General features: G+C 41.7%; 1 protein-coding gene and 1 pseudogene across 3 annotated transcripts in view; both read right to left on the bottom strand.

The window, feature by feature from the left end:
• Positions 1–6,749: 6,749 nt before the first annotated feature.
• On the bottom strand, positions 6,750–7,906 carry LOC134929579 (RNA-binding protein 33-like; annotated as a pseudogene).
• A 5,728-nt stretch (positions 7,907–13,634) lies between these two features.
• PTPRN2 (protein tyrosine phosphatase receptor type N2) overlaps positions 13,635–27,037 on the bottom strand; it is a 1,612,706-nt gene continuing 1,599,303 nt past the window's right edge. For all 3 annotated transcript variants that reach the window (XM_063921907.1, XM_063921908.1, XM_063921909.1), the window contains 2 exons: positions 25,596–25,669; positions 13,635–17,916 (listed from right to left, as the gene is read on the bottom strand). In XM_063921907.1, the coding sequence (XP_063777977.1) occupies positions 17,845–17,916; positions 25,596–25,669 (146 nt within the window). In that variant the 3' untranslated portion in view covers positions 13,635–17,844. The remainder of the gene's footprint in view (positions 17,917–25,595; positions 25,670–27,037) is intronic.

The following is a 27,037-nucleotide window of genomic DNA, read 5'->3' on the forward strand; positions in this document are numbered from 1 at the left end:
CCCATTTTACACATAGCGGCAGGTACAGGTCCCCATTTTACACATTGTGGCAGGTGGTGGAAGGAGGGAGAGAGAGAGAAAGAGAGGAAGGGAGAGGGGCTGACTTACATTTGAAGCGGTTCTCGCCGCTCTTCAGCCGCCTCTCCCTCCTCGTCTGCGCGGCTCCCTTCTCCCTCCTCCGACGGGGTTTCGTTGAATGACGCGTTTGCGCCGTGACGTCACGACGCAATCGCGTCATTCCGCGAAACCCCGCCCCCCCCAGCTGGGCACTCGGGAGAAGGGGGTTTCATGGCGGCGGCACCGCGGGCCATCAGACGAGGTCTGGCGGGCCGGATTTGGCCCGCGGGCCTTGTCTTTGACACCCCTGATATAGAGTAATTGATAAGTAGCACTAGCTACATTTCATCTCATTCAGTGAACTGTTACTGGCTGCTGGATTCAGTGATGGACTTGGGCATGAAGGGCCCACCGGGGGAATGCTTAGGGTTGTGGTCAGCCACCACAGAGGCTTGGCTAACCATTAAAGATTGTATGATTTGGACCCCTTAATAAGCTAGTGCATTCATGATAATGTAGCAGATTAAGCAGGCTGAGGGCTGCCTAAGCCTGAAACCACATAAGCGACCTGGTTTTTGTGATTAATGTGCTAAAGACAGGGCAGTGCTAGCTTAGTGATGTCATATTGGGTTAGGTGCTCTTGTCTGCCTATTAGGGAGACTGTAGGAGGAGTGTATGATACAGTACTTATAGGCAGGTACTGGGGGCCATCTCTCTCTTTGGCATTTTGGAAGGCTGAGTACACATATCCTTTATTAATTTATTGGTATCGCTGTCCCCTGGTTCCCTATATTCCTTCTTTGTGCCCCTTGATTTGCTTTCTGCATCTCCCCTTCTGGTTTGTCCCCTGCTTTCATTCCCGTCCTCCCTGCCTTGTTTCCTCTCGATCATGCCCCCCCCCCCCCCCCCCCCGCTGTCTGGCAGATGCGGGTCACGTGCTCGCAGCTACGGGCTACAGGCGTCCCCGCGTTTGGGTGGTTGCCTCCCCTCCCACCTCACCCACTGTTACCACTGGGTCTCTGCGGGAACCCTCTGCTGATGTCCGCTCCCCTCCTCTGTCTGCTCCGTCTGGCGGTGGGCGCGGTGTCGCTTGCCACGCGTGCTGCGGGCAGGGGCGCCATCTCCTCTAGCGGATCCTGCGGCAGGCCTGGGCAGTGCCACGGATGGCGCGCTGAGTACTGGCGCCACTGCTGGTGTGGGTCACATGGGCTCCCTTGCGAGTGCCTGGAATGTTGGGGGACCCGTTTTCTTCCCCTCTGTGGTTACGGATGCAACACCGCCTGGTGTTTGTGGCCAGGTGCAGTCTGGCAGCGGCGTTTCCGACCCGTTAGTTTTCCGCGCAGGATCTCCTAATGCTGCCCCCACAGCGCTTGCGTTCTCCCCTTTCCCGACCCAACAGTCCTTTGGGGATGGTCTTACTACATTCCCTGTTTCACAGATTGTGCTGCCTGCTTCGAGGGGTTTGTTGCATGGGCTTGGTGTGTCATCTGCTGGCCAGCCCAGAATATTGCATGTACTGTAGTTTCTGCTCAAAGTGCTCTTTCTGACACTTTTACGGTGCCGGACAATGTTTCTCACGTGGTTTCCCCGGGTTTGTTATCAGTTACTACGGTGTCTGGGGCCCAGCTCGGCCCTATCATGAGAACAGCCGTTACGCCTGGTTTGCCCGTGCCTAGGTCCTCCGTGTTTTCCCCTTATTTCCCTGTGTTGGTATCTTCTTTGCAAGGGGTGCAGGGCTCGTGGTCTGACGCGATAACTCCCATCTTGGTTCCGATGGCTGCTTTTACAGAAGGGGTTTTGCGCATGCTTCTCTTCAGCAGACGACGTATTGGCAGTCACCTTTTGCTCCTGCTCCTTATTCCGTGCCTCCGGGTTATGTCGTCCAGCCCCCCTGGCCGACCGGCTGTCGGATTGCCGTATGTGGCTCCTCCGGTCGCGCAAGCCCCTTCTTCCCATTTTGCCTTGTCAGCCCCCTCTCCCCCCTTGCCTTCTGACCCCCCCTACCCCCGCATCTGTCGGGGTTGCCCCCCCTCCTCTCTCTGACTCCCTCGCGGGTGTCGTGTTGTTGTTAGTGTTTCACCTCCTGTTGTTTCTTCTGAGCTTGCAGCTGATCTTGTTTCCAGTGACATGAGGGTGTGCTCATCGATGCTGAGGACCGGGCTTTCTGGAACTGCCATGTCTGGGGGATCCAGGGTCCCTGAAGAGGATTTGCCGGGAGCTGTGGCCGGGGCCAAAGACGTTGCAGGCCCTTCTGGGACATGTTCTGCATGCCCTTCTGTATATTGTTACTTATTCCTCTTCTGCCAGTTCTTCTTCCAGTTCTTCTTCCGATTCTGGGTCGGCTGGATCCTCCAGGCGCCCGCGTAAGTTGGCTAGGCTCATAGCGCACTGCATACACAAGAAGGATAGGAAGGCCAAAGGGCAGGGTGGTGCTATTGCGGCTGATACTCCTCTGTTTACGGAATTGGTCCATTTTGCCAACACGGCAGTTACTAGGGGCTTGCGTAAGAGAATGAGGGACAAGATTAGGAAGGGCAAATACGTTGACATGTTTACCCTTACAGACGACATGAGAAAAGCGTTTAATAAGGCTAGGAAAGTTGGGGGCACTGGGGAAAATGCTTATCGCAATTTTCATCAGTGGCTCCATGGTTTCTTGGTCCTTTCGGCGTGCTACACGGATACTAGACCATCCGAATATCATAATGTGATCAAGTATGCTGCCAGTAGTTCTGGTTTTGGTGCTTTCTTTAGGAACGAGTTGTGGTGGTCATTCCGAGTTGATCGCAGCCAGCAACTTTTTGCTGCTGCTGCAATCAACCAGTCCACGCCTATGGGGGACTGTATTTTAGCTTAGCAGGGCTGCGATCGCTTGTGCAGCCCTGCTAAGCTAAAAAAAATTAAAGTAAAAGAAGACTAGGCCTGGACATACTTACCCTGTGCGATGATCTCTGCGATGCTGGGGCCGGCTTTGACGTCAGACATCCGCCCTCCGTTCTGCTGGACACGCCTGCATTTTCTTCTCCACTCCCCAAAAACGGTCTCCAATGCTCCGGATCCGCCCAGATACGCCTTCTTTCTGTCAATCTTCTTGCGGTCAGCTCTGCGACAGCTTTCTTCGTAGGATGCAACGTAACCTGGCGACCCCCGTCGCTGGGCAACATCACGCATGCGCAGTGCGGCCACCGCGCATGCGCATTCTGGACCCGTTCGCACCGCATCGAAAAACCGCTGCGTGTGAACGGGTCGGAATGACTCCCTGTGTGTGGTTCCTTGGCCCATTTCATGGAAAGCGCGCGGCTTTTACCAAGAATTTGCTTCTTTTGGAACTATTCCTGTTAATCGTGGAATTGTGGTCTGTTCGTTTGTCCGACCGGAACATTGTCTTTCGCTGTGATAACTTGGGAGTCGTGCATGCTGTTAATAACCAGCGCTCCTCCTCTCCTCAAGCTTTGCACTTGCTTCGGCATTTGGTGCTCCAGTGTCTGAGGCACAATATTCATTTCATGGCTCGACATGTCCCTGGCATTGACAACGGGATAGCGGACTCTCTTTCCCGTTTTGAGTTTGCGAGGTTTCGAGAGCTTGTTCCGGAGGCATAGGCTTTCAGTTTGCCGTGCCCACCTTTCCTCTGGCGGATCATTGAGTTGGTTTCTGGGTAAACCGTTAGGGGCGTGTTGTGTAGTTTGCAAGGTTTTTCTCTGTTGGCCACAGATACAGGGCTGATATGGCGTCTGCCCTTGCGGGCAGTTTTCTTTTCCTTCCAGGCTTGGTTCCCTGACTTTGTGGTTCCGGCCATGTGGTTTTTGCTTTGTTCGTTTCATTTTTCTTACAGGATGCTCTGGCATTGTGCACCCTCGTCCGACCTCAGGCGAGTCGGTCGGGCCTGGATCGCCGGGGTTCAGCAGTTTGGGGTCGTTTTATTTCTTTAGTTTTAGTGCTGCAGAGAGTGGGGCCTATTCCTTGCGGATGGGGGCAGCTGCTCTGGCTGCATCAGGGGTATTCCAGCAGCAGGCATACAGGGGCCTGGCCGCTGGAAATATTTGTCTTGTATGTTTTCTATACGTTGATTATGTTTGTTGCGTTTGTTGCGCTAACCCAAAGACGTAGTTTACCTGTCAGTTTTTGAATGGCTAGCATTCAGAAATTGAGGGTTTGAAGTGAATTTTAAAATTTTCCTCCGAGGAGGCCGAATTACAATTGGCACTCTTACGGTCCACAGGAGGTTTTTAGAGTTTTCTCCTTCACTTGGGTTCCTTTCTGTTGTTGTTCTATTTGTCTAAGTTTGAATTGTTGCTGATGTTAGGGTTTCTCTTTTTCAGCTGCATTGGATACTTCAGAACAGATTTGGCTAGTTGGCCATTCATACATTTTTTGGGTGGAGAGGCATCCTATGGCATGACAAACGGCTGAATTTTTTGGTGACAGGGTAATCCGATGGTTAGGTGTGAGAGGTTTGCGTTGGGTAGGTTTGCTTCAGCTTCTTTTCCGTCATGAACGAAGGTGGTGCCGCCCCGACTGGATCGTCATTCACCTTGGCGGGAATGACTTGGGTCGAGTTAAGGGCATCGACCTCATCCTAAGTGTCAAGACGGATTTGGTGGCTTTGTGAGCCTCTTGGCCTCAAGTGAGAGTGGTGTGGTCAGATATTGTACCCCATTTTCACTGGCAGGGTGCTGTTCGCTTCTCTGCCATAGAAAAGGCTTGTAAGAAGGTGAATTCTGCGGTGTCTGTGTATGTGAAGGCCATAGGTGGTTTGGTAGTTCGGCATCCCCTGCTGGTTCTTTGTAACTGCCAGTTATATAGGGAGGACGGTGTTCACCTTTCCCCGGCAGGCATTAGTGTGTTTTTGGAGAGCATTTTTAACTGTTTGGATAGTTAGTTTTGGATTTTTTGGAATTCTTTTGTTTGGATGGTGTCTGCGGTTTAGGTAAACCTTGTTGTGGCGGAAAGTCGCTACCAGCCAGCGGTCAGAAGCTTGCATAAGTGGTCATTGTGGGGCACCCCCTTTTGGTAAGACGGCGAGTGTGTCCTCCCCCTGCGGGTGGACTACGGACGTTCCTGTGTGGTTTCGTCCATTGCACTGCTAGAGTAAAGTGTGGTGAGTCCTAAACAATGCGGGTTATGTTGTTAGGAGGCTGTGGAAAGTCCCCTCCTAGGTTATTTGGTATTATTCTAATTGACTAGTGCTGGTGAGTTGGTAGCACCTTTCTTTGCTATCCTCCAATACATAGTTAAAATTAGGTCATCAAGTAATAAATGCCTGTTGACCTTTTAAACCTAGCAGTTGGTGTCCGTGTCATTATTTCTTAGAGCTAAGCTAGTTTACGTATATATATGTTTAAGTGTGTCACAATAAAGTTATGGGCGACTTAATAACAGCAATGCACTGTATGTGTGAATACACCATAGTCATGTGCAGTTTACGTAACATACTGTATAAGTAACATGTATAATATGTTAAAATATTTCCTCTGCACCTCTATGGCTCAGTCCAACCCTGGTTGGATTTGACTGATGAGAAAAACGGTATTATTTATAACCAACACCAGAACAGATTAGTAGAAATTTGCTATGACTACATTGCAGAGGCTGGTCTTAATTCAACTTATGCATTTGTTTTATATAATTCAGCCAGGGACGATTCTATAGCAAGTGGAGCCCACAGTGAAAATTTCCTTTGGTGACAAACTGCCTCCCCCCCCCCCCCACCCCCCACAAACACACACACACACAAAAAAAGCATATCTTACTGTATTTTGAGCAGAACGGTATGTGGGGCAAGACACAGTGCAGGTAAGATTGAATCTGTGACCTTTTGGGGGGTTTCTTTTTACCCCTGCATTTTGCATCTTAATTCGATAATGGTGTACTAAATTCTTGGGATTAGTATTTTAACTGACCACTCTATACCCTACACTACATCCGTGCCCCTCTATACTTTACACTACATTCCTAACCCATCTATACTCTACACTACATAGCTGATCTCTCTATACCCTACACTACATCACTGACCCCTCTATAACCTACTCCACATTACTGCCCCAGTACTGCCAGATACACATAATGTCCCCAGTACTTCCAGATACACATAATGCACCCTGTACTGCTAATGTATCATCTATTGGGCCCTGCATGTTTGACTGCATGTGAGGCATAATGGCTGCCCAGGACCTGGTGGTAACTGCTGTCTTGGTGGCAGTAACATTTAGATTTGGGTGGGACATATTGATCTGTGCATGGTAAATATTTGTTGCTTTATTTTTACACTGCAATTTAGATTTCAATTTGAACACACCCCACCCAAATCTAACTCTCTCTGCTCGTTACATCTGCCCCAGCTGCAGTGCAACATGGTTTTGCCCATTAGTGTGCTTTTTTGGTTTGTTAACAAACCTGAATAAAGCCTTGAGGACGTTGTTGGTTCAACCCTGTCTGTAGATCTGGTTGGCTAAATCCAAGTCTCATTTTGGCTAATGGTGTGATGGAGGGTTTCTACATGGTTTCTAAAGTTTTGGGGGTGAATTAAAGCTGGCGGGTGCAGGATTTGGGGCATGTTGAAATTCTGGCATACCCGGAAACCTTGGTCCACCCATTGAAGGATGAGGCTGGTTTGGGGATGGAAGCAGTGGAACATAGACTGGTGCTACATTGCCTTTGAAATGGAAATTAATATGAATGTTCTTAGGTTACTGTTTTTGAGTTATTGGCATATTAGTCCCCATTCTTGACTTTTCTTGTTGTTGAGGTGAGAGTAACCCACCTGATGAAGGATTACAGGACTGTAGCATTAGAAGGAGAGGCTGTATATGTTGCTGCAGGAACATACTACGAAGAGGCTGCCCTTGGGTTATGCAATTTCTCAGGTTCCTCCTGTCAGTATAATCATTCCTCTGACCTCTCATTCCACCAGGCACAGCATAACTACCTCCTCTTCTGCCATCTCTTCTGGAACCATAGCATGCATGCTTGCTTGCACTGATGTTCCATTTCCTCAAACTCCATCAGGGATGATTTGTCTTCTGCAGAAAGCTCTGAGGTTTCTGGAATGTTACACCTTTCTCAGGAGGAGTCAGAAAGCAAAAAAATTGTTCCTTCTTCATATTCAGTTATCAAACATATACAACCACCTACTTCCTCCTCCTCATCATCATCATCATCATCTTCATCAGACTCCTCTTTACAGTCAGGCAGTAACTCTTGTGATTCTATATGAACCTCTTCAGGTTCATTAGCAGAATCTTCTGGTTCTGTTATATCCTCTGCTACATCTTCCATGTACTGTTCCTCATAAGCTTCCTGCCTTTTGTATGACTATGCGTAGTCTTCCTCTTGAAATTCATTCAGAGGTTCATTGATCTCAAGTTGCAGTACCTCATCTGTGGATTCATCTTCAGCATATTGTACCAGTTCACCAACAAGGTCATCATAATTTTATTCATAAGAGTCAACCAGTAAATATTAAGGGTTAATCTCTTGCATATTGAGGTTGTCATATACCTCTTCATTCTTTGCCTCTTCAAATTTGCTTCCTCTGCTGTGCACTTCATGCTCTTAGAAAGGTCAAATGAAAATATGACCCTGGTGGTTGCGTTTATACTAACAGTGACTCCTTGTAAACTCTAATTAACTGCATCCTGCACTTCCTCATTGCTTTGGAGAAGATCATTAAGCCCTTCATCAGATAGATCTTGTTAAATCTTTTCCCAGACAAGTAATCTTCCTCAAATAGGTTATCCTCCAGTTCACTGTCCCAGTCATCATCCGTAGCTCTTCTTCATCAAGATCTTTCTGCGCCAGGCTTATCAAATTAATCAAAGTAATTGTCTCCGAACACGGTGGCCATGGTGCTCTGGCCTCTCCTCGGGTAAGAAAGCAGCAGCGATCTCAGCGTGAAGTCTCCAACCCGCCGTCAATGTGCGGGGGGAGAGAGGTTGGTCAACAACACATCACAACATGGCAACCACCGCCAGCTCCTCTTGTTCAGTATTTGGTTGAGGTAACTTCTTCAGAAAATCACTACGGGGAATATTTATCAAAGCTTGGAAAGATATAAAGTAGAGAAAGATAAAGTGCCAGCCAATCAGCTTCTATCTGTCATTTTAAAGACTGTTTCAAAAAAGATAGTAGCTGATTTGTTTGTACTTTATGTCTCTCCGAGGTATGATAAATCTCCCTCTTTCTGGAAAAAATGGACATACAGTAATTTGCCTTAATTGCAAAAGTGGGTTTCTTTTTGCCAGTACCCCCACAGATTGTTCTGTGCAATCTTGCACTTAACTTTGTTGCCCTCAGTTTCAAACTGGCTCAGTTTACCCCACAGACACTATTTTTGGAAAAAAAAACAAAAAACTGCTTAGCTTAATAATTCAGACTAATCTTTAGCTAATTGATTCACATGGTTTTATACATTGACAAATCACCAACATTTATGATATATATTTTTAGACCTGCTTTGACATAACAGTCATTATACCAGTATCCGTTTGGATAGTCGACAGTCTTTAGGATGACAGTCATTAGGTCGACCACTATTGGTCGACATTGACATGGTCAACATGGACACATGGTCGACACATGAAAAGATCAACGTGGCTTTTTTAAATAAAATTAGATTTTTAAATTTTTCATACTTTACCATCCATGTGGACTGCGATTGGGAATAGTAACCTGAGCCGAGTGCAGCAGTAGCAGAACGAGACACCTTGCCCGCAGCATGGCGAGAGAAAAGAGCCATGCAAGGGAACGCGGTACACTACTTGGGATTCCTGGTCATGTTACGGAAAAAATGACACCAAAAACAGTTCAAAAATCAATGTCGACCTTTTCATGTGTTGACCATTTTCATGTGTCAAAACGTTTGTCCATGTCGACCATGTCAATGTCGACCAATAGTGGTCGACCTAATGACTGATGACCTCAGCATGGTCGACCTTTCTTACCGGAACCCATTATACCCGATATGTAGACAATTTACAGTTTCTTGGGAAAAAAACTAAAAACTACTTTACCATGTGTTTCTCTCCATCACAGCCAGATAGAAATGATGAGTGCATCCGGAATGGGGTAGTCTTCAGTATACCGCCGGCCGGGATCCCGGCGACCAGCATACCAGCGCCGGGATCCCTACCGCCGGCATGCCGACAAGTATTCTCCCTCTTGGGAGTCCACGCCCCCCCTGGAGGGAGAATAGCATGGCGCGTGCCCACAAGGAGCTCATTAGCGCTCTCCTAGCTGTCGGTATCCCAGCGCCGGTATGCTGGCCCCGGGGATCCCGGCCGCTGGCCACTCATACTACACCCCTGAATGTATAGTCACATGAGAACAAATGTGTATGGTTTCCTAGATATAGGGAGTGGATCAATTTATCCACTGGCTCATCTTACCCCACTTCCCCCTAATGGTCTACTGCGATATCCCGGCTGTCCAGTTCCCGGCGCCCAGCATACTGACGCCGGGATCCTGACTGCCAGAATGCAGGCAGTGGGGTGAACGCAAAAGAGCCCCTTGCGGGCTCGCTGCATTCGCCACGCTGTGGGCACGGTTACTCTCCCTCCAGGGGTGTCGTGGACACTCCAAGAGGGAGAATAGTTGTCAGTATCCTGGCGGTCAGAAACCTGGCTCCGGTATGCTAAGCGCCGGGATCCCGACAGCGGGGATATCGAATGCTCCCCCACCTAATACAGATTAGCATACTAGCACAGCTCTTGCCTTGATGTTGAAGATAAAGGACTTTGGAGCAAGAAGAAAAAATATTTTAAAATGGTAAAATGATTTAACAATTATTGTCCATACCTTCTAGCCATCCCAAGGTGGCACATTATGCAAATAGCTCTGTACCTGAGTGTGCTATGGTGATTAATGAGTTAATTTGTTTTAGAAAACTGTCTAATATTTGCTATTCAATTTATTATCAAATTTATTCAATAAACTGTGACATTTTGTCATTTTAAATTATATTTAATAACTTCTGTCATTGTGCCCTTAAAGAACTTACATGGTAGAAAGACTTGCTGTTTGTTGGCTATATTTATGCAGGCAATTGTTTGGCTTACAGTAGAGATGAGTGGGTCCAGTTCTCAGAGAACCGGACCCACCCAAACTTTAGGATCCGAGTCAGGAACCGAGTCTGGCTCTGGGTTTCCCGCCAGACTCGGATCCCAAAAACGAGACAAAACGCCATCATCCCACTGTTGGATTCTCGCGGGGTTTTGGATTCTATAAAGGTCTTGGTGATCAGCGCCATTTTCAAAAACTGCACTGAACGGACATGTTGTGTGGCATGGGAGTGGTGGCTGCTGTGGGGCTGCTGTATTCTCCAAGGGTGCTCTGTCCACCCAGGGGTGATCTGTCCATACATCCAGGGCTCTGTCCCAGTGTTAATTAAAAACCCAGTATACTGTGTACATACAGGGGCTGATGTGTCCTATCAGTATCAGTCCAGGAGTGCTCTGTCTGTTGTCTGCAGTATCTGACAAGGGGCTGCTGTGTCCTCCAGGGGTGCCCTATCCACCTAGGGGTGCTAGGGGTGATCTGATCATACATCCAGGGGCTCTGCCCCAGTGTTTAAAAAGCAAAACTAATATTTTATTATTTTAAGATATATATATTTTTTTTGTGCTGTACCCCAGTGTACATCCAGAGGCTGCTGTGTCTGTATAGAGGTGCTCTGTCCATATACCAGGGGCTCTGCCACAGTGTTAAAAAAATAAAATTAATATTTTTTTTTTATAAATAAATATATATATATATATATATATATATATATATATATTGTCCTGCACCCCAGTATACGTCCAGGAACTGCTGTGTCTGTACAGGGGTGCTTTGTCCATCCATCCAGGTGCTCCGCCCCAGTGTAAAATCAAAATAATAAATGCTAAAAAGCCATAATATCTCATTATAAAAAATATATATTTTGTATTTGTTTGTCCTTTACCCCAGTGTACTATAAAATTTTTATTTTCATAAGCACTATGACAATGCCGGTCAGCCATCAGTATTTCGTACTCATTGTGCAACACTGTGGGTGAATGTGGCATCACTGCAATATATTTTATTTCGCACTCATACAGGTATTGTGTGACACTGTAGGTGAGAGTAAACCGTAGTGTTAGATTATTATCTCTGATTCATACACGTATTGTGACACTGTAGGTGGTAAATTTTTTGTACAAATTGTGGTATGTGCTGTACCCCACTTGGTTTGTGGTTGTTGATAGATATGGAGGATGAACTGCAGGAAGCACATACTAGTGTTGCAGGTGCTGCCACCAGTCATGACAATACAAGTCCGTCAATGTCATCTACTAAGGCTGATGCCCAAGGGCATAGACGGCTTAAGTCAGGGCATGTAAAATCAAAGAAAAAGTAAAATTCTGATTAGTAAAAGTTAGATTAGTGCAATAACCAATAAAAATTGTTGTCTATGCTATAAAGACCGGCACCAATGCTTAATTTACATTTTTTTAAATTAAACAAATTAAATTATTAATCAATCCTTCCTTCAGGAAGCAGTCAGGATCCCAGCTGTCTGTATCCCGACAGTCAGAATACCGATGCCGGAATACTGACCCTATTCTGAATGCTGACACCAGCATCCAGAATGGGTGCACCACCCCAGCGCCTGAATACCAACAGCCGGGATCCCGAATGAGGACAGACCACAGCGCACTACAGGTAAGCTGCGCGCGTGGGGGGGAGAGGGTAAAGTTAGGGTTAGGCTGCATCCCGGGGGGTTAGGGAGCTGGGAGGGGGGTTAGGGTTAGACACCCTCCTCAGAGGCTTAGGGTTATCAGGGTTAGGCTGCGGGGACACAGGGTTAGGTTTAGGCAGCAGGGACACAGGGTTAGGTTTAGACACCTCCGGGAGGTGGTTAGGGTTAGGTACCAAGTGGGGAAGTTAGGCTGTGGGTAGGGAGGGTTAGGGAGTGGGGTGAACACCCCCCTACTCACTCCTGTCAGCTTCTTCACAATCGGGATCCCGGCATCAGCAGATCTCACACTGATCCCCCTTCCTTTGACTACATACATACTCTACCTCCCTTGGGTCCCTGATCTAGTTATTCATAAAGATCTGTGTCAGACCATTTTTCTGATTTCGGTTTCATATTTAAAAAAAACAAAAACATTTTTTTTTAAAAAGCTAAATCACTGGTTCCTAGAGTATTTTTATCCGCAATAACATTCATTTCCAGGTATTTCCATGCAATTTTGACCACAGTACAAGCAATGAAATATATATATTGTACAATATATATTTTTAGATGCTGTAATCATCTGTACAGATTATTTTCAGCCTCAATGTAGGATCAGTTCCTGAACATTATGTTTGACCTGGAGAAGGATCCACCTGTTGGAGTACAGTAGTTTGGCAACAATGAGTGGAGTGCCTCAGGTTGCCTCAGCCAGCTTTATGGAAGGTATGTACCATCAACATGTAAATAAATATGTATGTTTTTGATCAATATAATTTTTGTATTAATTAAACATATTTCCACTTTATTGCAGACATCCTGGCAGAAAGGGAGTAAAATTGCACCGTGCCCCGACTGCTTCTCCCTTATATGAAATCCAAAGCCTGCAAGATCCAACGCTGGATGAAAACAATATTGTGAGGTGGTCAAAATTGACTGGAAATGAATGTTATTGAGGTTACTAATACTGTAGGAACAAAAACAGGCCAAAATTCTGTAATTTTAGCTGTTTTTATGATTTCTTTTCTTTTTTAAATACAGATCGAAAACCCACAAGGTCAATTTTGGCAAACCCAATACAGATCCAAAACATGAAGCAAATACAGGTCCAAAACCAAAACCCAAGATTTGGGCCAGCGCATACCTCTAGTTTAGAGCAGTGTAAATATGGGGAAATACAGTGGTAGAGGCCCATGTTTAGGGTTGTGGACAGTCTGCATGATAATGTACCAGACTAATAACAGCAATGCACTGAAGAAAATACATTACAGTCCTGTGCAGTATAAGGTAATATAAGTTAAATTCAAGTGCACAGTCTGGAACCTGATCTCTAGAGGAGGAAGTGGCCCACCAGGTGGTAGGGCCCACCGGTGGTTTCCCCTGTGAGCCAGTCCAACCCTGGTTTACAGAAACTCTGATAAAATTAGACTGAGTTTTGATCAGTCAGGGAGCAACTGAACACTTCCTATAGTATTATCCACTGAAGTGAATCTCAGTGGTAGCAGGACTATTGATTTACCAGTGACATCATTGGCCACCTGTCAGACATGCTCAAGTATGGTCATAGCAACGTGTATGGATACATGGATCTCCCTCATTCGGTGGGTGAAGATAAAAAGATATTACGGAAAAAAACTTCCATGCTTCCATGTGTTGCACTATTTCACATAGACACAATGGGAACACCGAAGAGCTGCTAGTTTGGATCCTAAAATGTAAATGACATAACCCCCTTTCACTGAACTATCAGGAGTAATATCTTTCAAGTAGCTCAACATTGTTTATATATCGAGAATGTGTGCAACCAATTTAAGTCATAACTTTGTGAAATGTCTTATCACTCGCTTTGAAGTTGAAAAATAAAGGAAATGAGACAATGTTGCAGTATTCACCATACTCCACAGACAATGTAACTTTTATTCACAAATTATTTTTTACAGAGGTAGAACAAAATACTTGGTATATCTTTATTATATACATATAAAGTCTAAAATTATTTGTTTTCAGCAAATCAGAAAGAAGATAAGAGTACACAAGAATATCTGAAGCTAGTGATCATTGACACAAGGGCATGCACAAATACAGACAGATTCGTTTTTGCTGGTGTAACACTAGGTATTCAGATTTGTATTAAAAAAATAACAAAAGAATAAGAGAGAATACAAAGGATACCTGTTTTTTTTATTTGAAATTAAAAATAAGAACACTATAAATCACAAAACAATTTCCCAGCGAGGGTAGTACAGATAAGGGGAAGGAGACTGAATTACAGGAAATTTCACTCCATACAGTACGTGTCATTTGTATGGGGCACATATGCCAATGATCATATCTGTTTCTTTAGAAGAGTGTATGCAGCACTTATTGTACCTATCCTGCAAGTCTTGCTATCTATGAAGGGCCACTCGGTCACACCTCAACCCTGTAGCATTTTGCTGACATCACAGGCTTTGCACAGTTTAATTCCAGTGATGTCAGATTTATGATATAGTGAAGAAGGTGGGCCATACACAGAGGTCTTCGTTATGGCTGGCCCTCTGGAAATGTCTGGAGCTACAGGAGAAGGAACAGCTGTATAAACTCTGCTACAGACTGTATATAGAAAGTAGATGCAGATAGGATATGATTTTATCAGGTTAATAATATAACCACAAGAGTGGACCTTTGTAACTAAAAATAAACCGCAAAGGAATGCAAGATAGAAATGTCATGGGCTAATTTGTGCTGCATTTCTGTCATGTTCTATTGAGAGCGATATATTTTACCTTCTAGTGCTTAACGTGGCAACTGTACCTGTTTTGACCTGAAGTGTAGACCACACCTAACAAGACATCCATCAAACTCCCAAACACATAATAACTGTACCTACACAGGGCAATATAGGTGATGTGTCACATACTGTCATATGGTTATTAGGGTTGGGAAAACAAATCAGGATTTACCAACTGGCACTTTTATGGAATAAAGATTTTTGCAGGAAGTAATTTAACTTTAGGTACAATGCTCAACTAGACATTGTAACCACTTGGTATAGAAATAATTATGGACTGTAGTAACAATGACACGGAATGTGTACAGAACCAACAACGTACTGGTTTACAATGGATGAACGTATATCTTCTTACAACCTTGCTATTTTACTATGATTACATGGAAATGAAAGATGGGATCTGTAATAAGGACTGGTGATTGCATGTTATAATACCTTACAAACACTTGCAATAACAAAGTGATTTAAAAAAGCTGATTTTGTAAATCATACGAGTATGTATGTTTGACATAATTCCCTATAATACAATAGCCAAATTATTCAAGATTCTCTGATTATAATAATTATGAAAGCTCTCTAGAATAATGTAATTGCTACTGTATATGTGATAGTGCTTGAAACTAGAAGGGTTTTGAATGTATACTACCTTCCAAAGAGGGTGTAATAATATATTTTAGATCTGCATAGCAAAATATACCAACTTACCACTGCATCACTTATCTTATAATTAGTGACTCACTGACTCCCACTACCTGTTATGGGTGGGGGGGGGGGGGGGGATGTAATAGTGTGTGAGAACCAGAAAGTGAGAGATTTTTGGAGAGTTCTCCAGTTTTTTTTTTAAGTGCCAATCATTTACATGGCAAAATCAACCAGGAGAACTCTCACAAATTCTCTCACTATCTGCTATGAAGATCTAAAATATATTATTTCATCTTAACATAATAGTATGTAATGGATGACTACACTAAGATCACCATGGACTACTTTGCAACATTGGTTAAAATACACGCACAACTAATACTTTACTATACTTGTTGGTTTCAGGACTAATACATCTTTCCTTGTGTAGATGATAATGGTTGGTCCTTGTGAAAGCAATGTTATGTATATCATTTGTGTGAAAGCTTGGTTTGGTGGGATCATTGTTACAAATGAATAGCTTATAATAACATTTTTGTGAGCCATAGTTAGCTACAAGTGGACTACAGTTGCTCCTGTGTACATAGGCGCTGATTACACCATGGGAGCAGACCCTGTACCCAGGACCAGCCACTGTGCCTCCCGTGCGGCAGGGAAGGGGGAGGGGGGGGGCTACTCCATCAGCCCTCCCCCTCTTGTCACTGATTTCTGATTTCCTTTCTTCCATAACATCAATTTCCAAAATGTGTTCTAATTACAAGCCCCCCCCCCCCCCCCCAAAAAAAAAAAAAAAAACTTCCCCTACTTATACCCCATTAAGATAGTCTCAGGGGTAGAGTTACTAAAGTGCAGGATTACAAAAGTGAAGCTGTTCCCATGGCAACCAATCATAATCATCTAGCACATTATAAAAGATAATAGCTATAGTCTGATTGGTTACTATGGGCAACATCCTTACTTTTATACACCCGCACTTTAGTAATTATTCCCCTCAGACTGCCCATTTCAGTTGCAAATGACCTTTCAGTGGATTCATCACTAATATAATATAGCAGGTGTGGCCTCTTTGTAGGCTAAACCAGTATTAAAGGGCATGCAGCCTATAACTGCTTCCCGGTGAATTACTAGGCTGAATGTTGGTACAGGCCACACAATGGCTGCCTCCTGTGTTTGCAGGTAATGGAACCTATTTAATTAATAACACCAAGGAAGGTGACTTTTTTCGCTAATATTTCAAACACTTTACACAAATCTCTGAGCGCTGTTTTGTTTTTTTATTAATATAAAATCTCTGTGCTACATATAAAGTTGGATTGGGCATTGGGCACCTACTGTATGAACCTCAATTTGACAACTGTGTACATTGACCATGTACAGTACATTGTTGTGTAAATGTATTAATTTGTAGTTTTGTAGTGATCTCCTCTGTGTACTCTGTACAATGAAAATAACGCACTCAGCTGAAATGAAGTCAGAAAACCAAAGTTAAAACTATTATATATTTAATTTAAGGCTTGTTTTTAGGAGCTGCTTATAGTAAACCCTGTCCTATTGTTTAGGTATACCATTGTGTGCTTTAGCCAGCACAGTGCGTAATTACCTATTATAAAAATGACCACACTTGCTTGATTTTGTATATATTATTTTACACAACCTCTGTAAAATACTTGGAATAATAATAATAATAATAATAATAATAATAACAACAACACTTATTTTGGTTTAACACTCAATGAAACTTATTTACCAGCATTACAAATATATTCACACTGGCACTAAGTCCATAGCAACTATGAGACATTTGGTGTCATTTTCTAATCAGCAGAAGACAGACTACTATTGATGTATTAAGCCTTGGAGAGATATAAAGTGCCAGCCAATCAGCTCCTGACTGCCATGTTATAAGTTGTGTTTGAAAAATGTCAGTTAGGAGCAGATTGGTTGGTTGGTAATTTATCTATCTATCTCTACCACTTTTTCACTCTCCAAGGCTAAGTACATCTGCACTGGTTGCTCTGGTTATAGAGCAGTTTTGAAGTTTGGAGTAATGTTAGTGATATCCTTTACTCTCTTTGTGCCATATGACATTGCTGGGAAGTGAAGAGTAACTGGCCTGTTGGTCTGTGGGGGTTATTTATTAAAGTGTGAAAACAACAGTGAGGTGCTGTAACTATAGAAACCAATCAGCTTTAACCATTCTAGTTAGACTAATGAAAGATGACATTTGATTGGCTGCTATAGCTCTCTGAACACTACTGCTCTCTATACCATGTTGCTGACAGAAATCAATTACTAACAATGAGCAATAAAAATAATGTAAATCACAAAATGAAAAAATGAAAAATAAAAAATGATTTTACTTTTCCCAAGTAAACAGAAAAATAATTTGGCATCCAGCTCCTTCATTGGTAATTATATACTTAATGTGAATGAAAGTAAAAGAGAAGACATATGCAATTTGCTGATCAAATAGGTTGTGTATCCATTACATGTTATCATTGGGATGTTGTGACCGCATGAGTCTCCCAGCAGGGGACTAAAATGTGAGCCGCATTTCTCTATGCAGTTTCTATACATGACACACACCAGGTCACAATTTCCAACAACGTTTAAAGAGACTGATAGGAAGAAGGGGGTGGGAGTAGGATCCTCTGGGGTTATTAGGTACGTGGAACATTTACTGTGGAAGGGCCTTTAGTATTGCATTCACTTCCTCTGCCACGGCTGTCAGTGCAAATTCAAATTGCTCCTGGAAAAAAAGAACATAGAAGAGGAAGATGAAATGTGTGTCACATAGTAAGGCTGGCTTAGGCAACCTGTGTAGTTCCCCTACAGCTATGCCACAGGATGCCAACTCTGCAATTGAGGATCATTAGTTTTAATCTTCAGTGAAGCCACTCTCTATATTGTAAGATTAATATTGACTGTATAAAAGCAGAAAACAATATGTTTTTTAACTATATGTGTCCAGCCTGATTAATGGTTTAACATTCAAAATTGCTAGTGATTATAGCCCGAAGTGTGTTAGGTATAGATGTAGCCACAGTCATCGTGGCTGTGTCTTGGTGCGAGCGAGGAAGGATAAGTGAAGCTGAATGTCCTAGAATCCCCAGGGTAAGGCAGGCAGCACATTTATTACATACTACACACATGTATGTTTATACGTGTTAAATGCCCCCCCGCCCCCCATTCACTGTGTAGTCGGTGCTGCAGCCCAATGATTGCTCACTATAAAGCAACATAATAAAATAATTATATGTCACACGCCTCAATTTTATCTAAAATATTAAAACTATAGTTTTTATATCATTGTTTTATAAGTTCTTGGTTGATCGTCCTACTTTACTAAGAGATGCCAATTTTAACATCCATCTATTGAAGATTTAACATTATAAAACAATGTAAAAGTAGACAAAAGGGTAAATCCAAAATTACTCAGGGATAACCGTACATGGATACAAAGAGGATAATAAAACATTAATAGAAATATACAAAATAATAATAAAATAAAATAATAATAATAATTTTATTTATATAGCGTTCTTTCTCCAATAGGACTCAAGGTGCTTAACAGATACATAGCATAATATAGTACAGAAAATAATGAAATAACAAACAAAGAGCTGTACACAAAAAGAAAGACAAGATGAATGACTAGATTTTTTTGTTTAAATATATCTATGCAAAATATAGATTCATACATGAGAGTTATCAGAAAATCTCTGATATCTGGGAGAGTGATCTGCACTGAAAAACATATCAGAAACATAGTGAAATAGTACTTGTCGAACATGACAAGGAGAAAGAGGTCAGTGAAGGAAAAGGAAGGGGTGAGGGGAACATAAAGACAATATGTGTAGAATGTAAATCACACTTAATACAATTAAGAGAGATGGAAGAAAAATCCAATTTCATAGGTACAAAGAGGGGACTACATATGAACACACAGCAATTAGAGGCAAGCAATTGTTGCATCACATACCATTCATTGTTTTCTAATCATTTGTAGATGTGTGATTGGAACCAATGTTCTAATTGGTAAGGTAGAGGCCCCATTAGTTATGGAATTTGAGTACACCTTTTCCACATATGGCAACGTTGAGTGTCTATCAAAATATAGAAACTTTAACAGCCATGTCTTCACGCAGCTAAGAGAGGGGGGAGATCTAATTGCCAAATTTAATAGCATGAGTTTCTCAGGGGTCTATTTACTAAGCTTTGGATGGAGATAAAGTGGATGGAGATAAAGTACCAGCCAATCAGCTCCTAACTGCCATGTCACAGGTTGGGTTTGACAATAGCTATTCTTTAAGTACATGTAATACAAATTACAAGTACTTAAAGAATAGCTATCGTCAAAATAAATAATGCTATAAGCCAAATATATATGAACTCTGTAATCTATTTTATGACTAAAAATGTCTGCCTGTATTACTTTGAGTGTTTTCCTTACTTTTGGTATGTTGGAAAAAGTCCCGGTGTAACCGCTACATGTTCTGTGATTACGGTGATCTGATAAAGAGGGCACTAAAGGCATACTTTCCAACGCGCTGAAGAAGTAGTTGGGTTCCCGCATGCACTGAAAAATGGTTGGAGCCTCATGTGGAAGGGGTGTGGCCTCATAACAACCACTATTTACATCACTATGGGGGCATACCCACACTCTGATGTGCCCAACACTCTCTGAGATGCTGGACCATTTGCATAACTATGGGGATGTGCCCAGCATTGTCTGAGATGCTAAAGCATTTGCATCACTATGGGGATGTGCCCAACACTCTCTAAGATGCTGCCTCCAGGCTCTCCCATCACTGTGGATAGATGCTGTGCGCATTGCATGCCATCTACTCACACTCTGCTCTGTTCTGAGGTGACATCTCCCCCCCTGCAGGCCACGGGTGGAATGGCTGGACAGTCCCAGAAAAACAGGACTGTCTCACCAAAAGCTATTTAACATTCTTATTGAATGTTTGCATACTGACCCTCTTTCCGCCAGCATTACCTAATTAATTAGCATTTTGGCTATATTATATGTAGTCACAGCCATTTGTTTGCACTACTTAGGAGATAGTTCCATTTGGACTACTGCAGAAAAGAAGATTCCCATTTGATTGTTAAAGGAGAAAATAACAGATCTTTAATTTTATTTCATATTTGCATTATGTGATTGTGTTTGTATTAAATTCCATTTTATATTGAAAATGGGAATTTTTATATGTTAGTAACAGGCAAGTTACTATTATCTTTTGTGTATATGAGAGATTATTGTGTGTACAAATAGGGTATGGGGCTTACTATTACTTGATACTTCTTTCTATGCTCCTGTGGAGCCTCAGTATACACACTCGTAAGCTTGATGTTCTCCTGACGCAAAAGACACTGCGCCTGAGTTGGATGCATCTAGCAATACACCGAAGGGAACACATGCACTTACTGTAGGATACACATTTCTTGCGTGCAACATTTCAAAAGTATGTTCTGGATGCCAATCTATAATTCCTGGTCACCAACACTTCTACCTCTCACTATTTTCTCTTTTCCCACAATACTGATCACTGTAGCCAGGAACTGTCTCCTGCAGAAATGGATATCCCCAAATCCTACCTCTCTAGAGATAGTGAAGACGGACCTTCTCTCCATAATAAACTTAGACAGTACAGCAATAAGTGATATCGCGTACATTGTTGCTAGATTTTGAAAAAATGCCACTTGTATTTTGATTATTTCGCTATCACCGTTTCTGAGCATAGGAAGGTTTTCGAAAACACACATGGTCTTTATTAAGAAACTTAACCTGATATTTTAATATACATTCATGGTCTTTTATTATACATACAGTATATACTTTAATACAAGAGGCGTCACATGCCTCTATTTCACACACATATATTATCATTAACATGGTTGATTAGCCTCCCTTACCCCTTCCCATGTTACTCTATCTCTTACTCTCAACCTCTCTTGTTTCCTCTTATCCTACTCTCTTCCTTCCTCATCTCTATCCTTGATTACAATGGGACCTATTCATTATAATTAATTATCAGAAGGAGCTGGGCAGTGGTGGAATGGATATCTCTTCACAACTGGGACTCCTTCTCATAGGGCGTATGGGGACAGCAGGACAGACAGAGGGAAAGGTAAGCAGGAGATATCCGTGATATTTCCTGTGTTACCTTTATAGTGAATGGCCTTGACACTTAATTTATACAAAGTAGGTGAAAATGTTACTTTTACCAGCTTTTGTACAGATTATGTGATGATGAATAGACCCCTATATATCAATAATTGAAAGGAGCCAGTGGTTAAGGATAACCTACAGTTAACTTCTGGTATGTTTGGGTTAACATATAGTTATCATTATGTTAGACAACATACACTCAGGGGCGTTTTAAGAGAAGAGGGGACCAACGTGAAGCCTCCATTGCTGGACCCCTCCTCTCCAGCAGCAAGTAGACTCTGGCATAGTGCCAGAGTCTACTGCGCATGTGCAGGTCTCCAGGAACATGGCATCCAGGCCTTGTTCCCAGGGAGATTTCCGATGCGCATATGCAAATCACTCAGAAATGGCCGCGGCGGCCAATTTCCAAGTGATTTGTGTCCGCACTGCCGCGGGACTTCAGAGGGGTAAGTATAATATATGGGTGCAGGGTGTGCGATGTTGGTCCCCCTGGACAGCACACACTGCACCCATTATAGAAACGCCTATGTCTACACTGCTAACTGATGGTTGTCCTCATCTTTGCAAAACTTTGGATTTACAATTCAGCATTAATTCCTATTTTTTATGTTTTTTTCATATTTTCTGTAACACTTTATGAACATGTTTCCCATTCCTTTTTCAAATAAAATGATATTAAAAAAAATGTTTTAATTAACATTAATTCTTGAATTTTTTTATTATTATTTTACACTTTAGTTAGATACATGTATTAGTCAGACTGTGAATCTGCTGCTATTCAATTATATTTCTCTTAGTGGCTTTTTGTCTTATTTTGCTTTGTCACTTGCTAAGAGCTAAATATATTTTGCTTACAATGACTGTGGACTCCCACTTCTTTATTTTATTTTTAATGAAACCTTGTCTCTCTGATGGATATTAGCTATATACAGCTGGGCAGAAATAATGGGACGTTCCTTGCAATCTTCCACAGGATATTTAAAACAATAGTTTACATTGGCTATGAACGTGAAGACATTCGGAAAGTAATTTGGGTGGCTATTTGCCTGGGGACTTGCTCTAATTGGCATTTCTAACCTGATTTTTAATCCTTAGAGTTAAATTAATCAAAAAGCCTACAATTTCTTATTTGTATTCTGCTGGCAAAATGTGTGGCTTGTTTAAATCCATCAAGTCTAATTCTCCTGAGAGCACACAGCCCTGGCCAGTAATCAGACACTTCTAAATTACCAAGCATTTCCATGAGAGATTTGGGCAGTGTAACTGATTGGAAAACAGAACAGCAATATGATTACCGGGGTAGCCCACAAAATGAGGACTTCACATCTTCTGTTTAAACACTATTGTAATTTAATTTGTTTTTGTGTAACCATTTGTAATTTTTAGCTGACAACCGAAAGTAAAACAGCCATAAAGAAAAATGAGCGCCTCATAAATGTTATTTTTTTAGCACAATAAGCAAGGGGCATATAAATAAAGCATTCATAAATGTTAATTTTTAGCATGGCCATAATAAGACATATAAAATAATTTTTGGTTGGACAGGCTACGGTATTTATTTGTATAGATGAGGAGAATCATAGCATATTACTAATAAATAATTGGGTAGTGGTTTAGGAACACCAGGGATAAGCTGATTTACCTTTGCGAAGACCAATATCCCAAAACTGATCAGAACACCATTTTCTGAGAGCTGCTTAGGTTATTACAAAAGGACGGTTCTGTCACTAACCTCATAGGTCAGGTTGATCCCATACTTGGCTTCACTTCTGCTTTTAAGTGCAGTGATATGGGTCAACAGCAATTATATGTTGACCATACTCTGCCATTCCATACTATGGTCTAGAATAATTATCTGGCATGGCAGTCATTTCCAGGACACATAAATCGATACCGGGCCATTTTCCCCATACTGGCTGCAGTACTGCACGATCTTTGGCCAATTTAAGCTAATGAGCTTTTATTAATGTGACACCTGCTTACACCTCCTGCCTCATTTCTAGATACCCCCAAGAATAACCTCTGCTCCTGTTTCTTCTCTTGCTTCTTCTCAGATCACCTCATCACACTCACCTGATAGGTCTTCTCTAATGCTGCACCTATTCTTTAAAATTCCAAGCCTCCAAACCATGTCCAAGAACTCATCTTTCTAATTCCTTGTATTACATGACCCTGTGCTCACCTGACCCGTTAGCACATTGTATTGTTTGCTATCAATACTAAGGGACACATTTACTAATTATAAGGTTTTAGACTTGATAATTATAATTTCTTATTGTCGCTATTTGCATCAATAATAAATTAAAATTCACAGGAATGTACTATCAATCACATGCAGGGAAGGAGACCATGCCTACAATGTGAAAAGAAGAGAAATTATCACAAAAGCAATTATTTTTACTTTGTGACCACAAATGTGTGGTAGGCATTGCTGGCTACTATAGGGTAACGCCATTTGGAGATAGTATTATCCTAGTGGGGCCAAGCTGTTAATCCGGCAGCACTACAGACCCTATAGAAACCTATGGGGTCTACATTAGCGAACAAGAATGGAGGGACCTTATAGGTACCGGGCACATCTGCTGCCATACCTAAATAGTATATCTGGTAGAGACTTAATATTTTTGTGTATCCCCTGAGAACGGCTGGTTTTGGGGAATATCCCACAAATATTTAATGATAAATAGGCCCCTAAACAATTTACTAACCAACAGTATTTTCCTGACACATTATTACGAGTGCTATATGTGCTATGAAATGTTTTCAAAGTTGTAGCTGGAGAAGGAAAAGGATGAAGCTACTGTAAAGCTGTGGAAGCTCACAGATAAGCCATCTAACACTATATCAATTCCTGTCCATAGCTTGTCTCCATATTGTGTAACTGTTGTAATGACCAGTTTTCATGTATTGCATTGTATACAATACACATTACAGGTTGAGTATCCCATATCCAAATATTCCGAAATACGGACTATTCCGAAATACAGAATTTTTTGAGTGAGACTAAGATAGTGAAACCTTTGTTTTCTGATGGCTCAATGTACACAAACTTTGTTTAATACACAAAGTCATTAAAAATATTGTATTAAATGACCTGCAGGCTGTGTGTATAAGGTGTATATGAAATATAAATGAATTGTGTGAATGTACACACACTTTGTTTAATGCACAAAGTTATTAAAAATATTGACTAAAATTACCTTTAGGCTGTGTGTATCAGGTGTATATAAAACATAAATGCATTCTGTGTTTAGACTTAGGTCCTATTGCCATTATATCTCATTATGGTATGCATTTATTCCAAAATACGGAAAAATCCAATATCCAAAATACTTCTGGTCCCAAGCATTTTGGATAAGGGATACTCAGCCTGTACTATATTGTTATGTAATGTGCGGATTACTCTGCAAAGGAGGTCTTCGGGAGACAATTACAATTTAGAAATAGCTATAGAACCGAAAGGATTGGTCTACTGATGTGGGAAAGGCAGTGTGCCATTATATACTGTACTTCTCCTTCCTCTTTTCATCACCGTTTGGGTCAGAACCTTCTTCCTTGGGTGGCCCTCTTTTCAGGCCACCTACTTTAACCGTTGATTCTGAAATTTGCCCTCTCATTCTCCTTTATGAAAAGTGGAAACCCATGCCAGAATAATAATAATCATAATAATAATTTTAAAACATAAAAAAAAGTTAAGCATTTCATAAACATTAGTGTACTGGAATTTTCATCTTTCTCTCCAATAGCAGTCATATGGACCTTCAGGAATTCTAAAAGAAAGAGATCCTTAGTTCACTATAACTACTGTATATTTAATTATGGTTTACGTGAAGATTTGAAAGTGACATCTAGATATGGCTCTTTATTATACGCACACATGAAACAGGATGGCAGCAGAGATACCATGAATTAAAAATAGAAGGAAATAATTTCCTCTCTAGCTGAGAATACATCCTGTATATTAGACCTTGATCCGAGCACCTGATTAGGTTAGAGAAAGTTATCATTTCCTTTTTCATGTTATTTAATATTAATTGTATTTCTGCCTTATCCCTAGGAGAATTTATGTAAACAGATAAAAGTGAAAATATATATCCTTAGTCCCCCTTATGGGTACTGTAAAGCAAGTAAATCAGCTACCAGACTGTCTTTAAACATCATTAAAATAAAATAAAAATTCTTAGAACATAAAAACGATCACTGATGAAGCTTTAATATATTTTAAATCCCCGTGGTTTTATTGACAGTACCTTTGTCTGCACCATGCCTGGTCGCTGGTCTCTCAAGTGCTCCAGAGTAGCGGCAATATCAATCTCTTTAGCACCTGCAACAAACCACAAATTGGACTGAGTTCTCAGCACAAGATAATTCAGGCTGCATCTGTCAATCTCTTCCTAGCCAGTTCCCCTTGGACAACAGACCAATTGAAAAATATTAATTCATGCCTCAGTAGACGTGGCAGACAGATGCAATTGTAATGTTCATACAGAAAAAGAGGAGTGTAGCTTTGATTATCATCAACACAGAGGGAAAAAAAAAAGAGGACCCTCATGAGAGAACTGCCTATTGTGTGTTGTAGCGGTACAATCCCTCACATAAAGACCATTACCGTCTGCTGAAATGAAAACACAATTCCTGCAATCGTGCAGTTTAAATGTGAATGGTTATCAAGACATTGCCCTCTATCCAAAAGGTTTAATAAGAATGTTTGACATGGTAGCAGTAGAAGCTAGTATTATTATTATTATTATTATTCTCAAGTTTTAAATAAAACAAGCAACTTGAAAAATCAGTGTCAGTAATAGGGGCCAGGGCTTAGTAATGCATCATGCCAGTACCTAATGCCCCCCTCATGAGCAATGTTACACACAAATTGTAGAGCCACTGACAGCCAACAATGATCTGTGGGCTAGAAGGTATACAGACATATGTATCTAAAAATAGATATTCCTTTATTCACTCCCATAAAAAAGATGTAGTCACAATTACTACACAGGTGACACATCAGAATATATGTGTGTGTGTGTGTGTGTGTGTGTGTGTGTGTGTGTGTGTGTGTGTGTGTGTAAAGCTAACAGTGCCAAAAAGCAGTAGTCTATATTATCACAATAAGTCAGCAAGTTTATACCCCTATAGTGCAGTCTCTCTCTGCCACTCCCTGATATATAGAGGGCGTCTGCTGTATCCTAACTATATCCCACACTTGTACATGTGCCAGGTAAAAGATTAAATTAAAAAATGGATAAGATACTTCTAAGCGACCACTGGTGGCATAGATATAGGTAGACTGCGTACTAGTCTAGAAAAAGATATGTACAGGGTTTATTTCAATAATAACACTTACAAAATAAAAAAAATACAGAAAGTACATGACAAAAGATAAATAATACAACAGAATAAATTAATCAATATATGCATCTGTGTGCCTGTAAGAATGAAACAATCTAAGAAAACGTAAAAAGAGAGCATAAAAAAGTAGTATAAAAAAGTACTAGGTGTATGCATCAAGGATAGGAAGGTGTATTAAAAAAATAGCTTAACCCGTTTCGTCTGGTCTGACTTCATCGGGGGGTATCCTTGATGAAGTCAGACCAGACGAAACGCATTGGGCGATACCTGATTTTACTACTAAATCTTCAGTTAAGCTAGTAAAGCGGTGCTATGTGCCTCACAGCACCGAGGTCACGGGTCG

This window comes from Pseudophryne corroboree, chromosome 5 (genome assembly GCF_028390025.1).
Source record: "Pseudophryne corroboree isolate aPseCor3 chromosome 5, aPseCor3.hap2, whole genome shotgun sequence".
In the NCBI taxonomy this organism is placed as follows: Eukaryota; Metazoa; Chordata; class Amphibia; order Anura; family Myobatrachidae; genus Pseudophryne; species Pseudophryne corroboree.